At 36.0% G+C, this 2,751-nt stretch overlaps 1 protein-coding gene across 1 annotated transcript in view; it reads right to left on the reverse strand.

Moving 5' to 3' along the window:
• Positions 1 to 1,211: 1,211 nt before the first annotated feature.
• LOC106099476 (L-lactate dehydrogenase B chain) overlaps positions 1,212 to 2,751 on the reverse strand; it is a 7,520-nt gene continuing 5,980 nt past the window's right edge. The window contains exon 4 of the mRNA XM_013278039.1: positions 1,212 to 1,235. Coding sequence (XP_013133493.1) covers positions 1,212 to 1,235 — 24 coding nt within the window. The remainder of the gene's footprint in view (positions 1,236 to 2,751) is intronic.

Raw genomic sequence — 2,751 nt, forward strand, 5'->3', positions numbered from 1 at the left:
CCCTCCCTGCCGCCACTCCCGCCGACTGACAACTGCACAACACATCTCACAGGGTCAGGGGTCGGCAGTGTTATCTCCTCCGCGCAGTGTGGACGACACTGCTTAATGGACCGCTAAGAGGCGTTTACGTGTGTTTATGGTTTTGGCCAAAGGCGTTATTGGTAAAAGCAATAGCGATGTAATGTTTGACTTTGTTTTCAAAGTGATTTTCAATTTTCGCTGTTTATTTTAATTAGTCGCTATCGCCGGGAACATGTTATGATTCAGATTGCACGGAGGAAATAACACAATTACATGCCTTCGAATCGCTCAAATTTTAGGAGCCACATTAGTCAAGAACGAAGTTTTGAGTCGGCCAGGGAAGAAGGGAGTTGGTTTATGTCGCAGTGGAACAGCTCGCAGGATCTCCCTTGTGGCCGAGTTCAGAAAAGTGTCTGTGATTTATGCTAATGTAATATTTCATGCTTATTCCTATTTTAATGTATTACTTTATCATTATACTGTATATAAATTTATATAACACTCTAGTTTTATAATTGTCTATAGCTTATATTCTTGTTTGTGAACAAAATGCAAATTACCATCGGCTGAGTGTAACAGGGATGTTGTCGGAAATACTTGTATAATCGCGCCTGAAGCAGCCGACACGTCGCCGTGACGTCATCCGTGACGTCATCTGCGACCTAGTTACGATTGCTAGATTTGTATACTCTATCCATTGTACTTGTCTGGTCATAAAGTGCCAATTGGGACTAAATATCCTAAGCAATAGAAGTATTGCCTATATATCGCATTACTTGACTGTACTGTACCAGAATCGTAAATGTATTATCGAGCTACTAAAATTGTATAAATTGTATAAATGTTAACTGGACCGATACACGGGAATATTGTACTGTGGATATTAAAATGATGACGTGTTCTCACTATGTCGAATTTACATGAAATTTACTTCGTGACTTCGTTCGTCTCACCTTGCGATAAAAGTAAATAAAACATTCATTTATCATATTTTTTGATCCAAATAGATTTCCAGTTACCATTTATATGAGCGTTCACTATTGAACGCTCATATAAATGGTAACCATCTATATGGCAAGTGATGTGTTGCAAATGTGTGAGTGTCGCTGTGTTAGCCTGTGTGTGAGCGTGTGCGCGGTGACGTCACAGCGCGTCTCTCAACAGAACAAGTATTAACGTTAGCGGCGAGTTCATCGCTCGCTATTCCAATTTATCTGTTAAGCCAATACCGTATTTGTAAACATTGTAATAAAATATTGTAAGCTTTAAAAATTATTAACTAAAATGAATCAGACTTGAATTATGTGTTATTGTAATAGAAATAAGTTTTTATATCGGTAGTGTTAGGTGGCACGAGGTGAGCGGCGCCCGCCCCGCCGCCCCGCCGTCCCGCCGCCCCGCCACCCCGCCACTATACATATTTTATTATTTCTTTTTAAATTTGTATCAATTTTTAACCGAAATAATGATTTATAACGGAATGTCGCAGCAAAATGTCAAAATGTAATTTGTAGTGATTTATCTAATTGTACCATTGCATACAATATACAATTTTGTGAAATATTACGAGTTTTATTTAACAAGATCCGTTGTGGTTTCACTTTCCCACGTAAACCTTTATTCTAAGTATTGATAACCTTTATTCACTAAGTATTTGATGTGCAGCTCCTTGTGCTGGCGACTGGCGAGCTGCTGCAGCTGGCAACAGCTCGCCTCTCCTAACGGTGAAAGGACAGAAACAAACACTCCAGTGGTTTAGATAATTTATTGACATAAATTAATTTTGTTATTAAAAATATACAATTTATTAAAACATATAAATCACTGAGATATTACAAAAATATTAAAGAATTTGTCGAACGTCTAAAGCCTTAAACCTTATCAATTAAAGAAAATAATCTAAATATCAACTAAAACACTATATCAGAACTAATAGCAAGCATTTTGAACGCGCCAATGACATTCCATTGAGGATGTACTCAGATATGCGTACTGCTGACAGCAAATTAATTCAAAGTAAAAATCAACTCGACCTCTTAATAGACAAAATGGCGAAATAATACTTTTTAATTGAATACCCAGCAAACTCGAGCAGCAATAGTTAATTAACATTTATCAATAATATATTATATATAAAACAGAATTATAAAAAAAACTTTAAAAAATGACAGTTACATATAAAAATAGTAAGTTAATTTAGGTTTTATTCAGTCTCATATTGCATAAATAGTTAAAATTGTTTAAAAAACGTCTGATTCAATCGGCAAGTGTTTCTTATGTGAGATAATAGGAAAAGTTTTACAATATAACATTTACTTGACAGAACTATAAGATTACAACTAATTGAGAAAACAGTGTAGTTACAAATTTGTAGCAAAAACCTTCTTTTGCCCATTTTTTTCTTTTAAATACCTACTATGAATTTTATTCTACGAGAAAAATTAGGTAAGCCCCTGTCGATGGAAACAAGGTAACCGATGACAGATTTGCACAATGCACATGCCACTTTGAGATTTTGCTAACTACCGAAAACGTTGATTAAATATAATTCGTACTAAAATTTACAGAAAAAAAGATTTGCTTTAAAAACGGAGTAACGTGAAATTTAAATTATTAAAAGAGATGAGTGTGTGAAAGCAAAGAGGGTGCAGTTAGAAGTGTATGCCGTTCTGCACTTCGTGCATGAGTTTGGCGGAGTGTTGCAGGCGCGCTCGCTCCTCCTCGGTGAGA

This window comes from Papilio polytes, unplaced genomic scaffold (assembly GCF_000836215.1).
Source record: "Papilio polytes unplaced genomic scaffold, Ppol_1.0 DF824358.1, whole genome shotgun sequence".
Lineage (NCBI taxonomy): Eukaryota > Metazoa > Arthropoda > Insecta > Lepidoptera > Papilionidae > Papilio > Papilio polytes.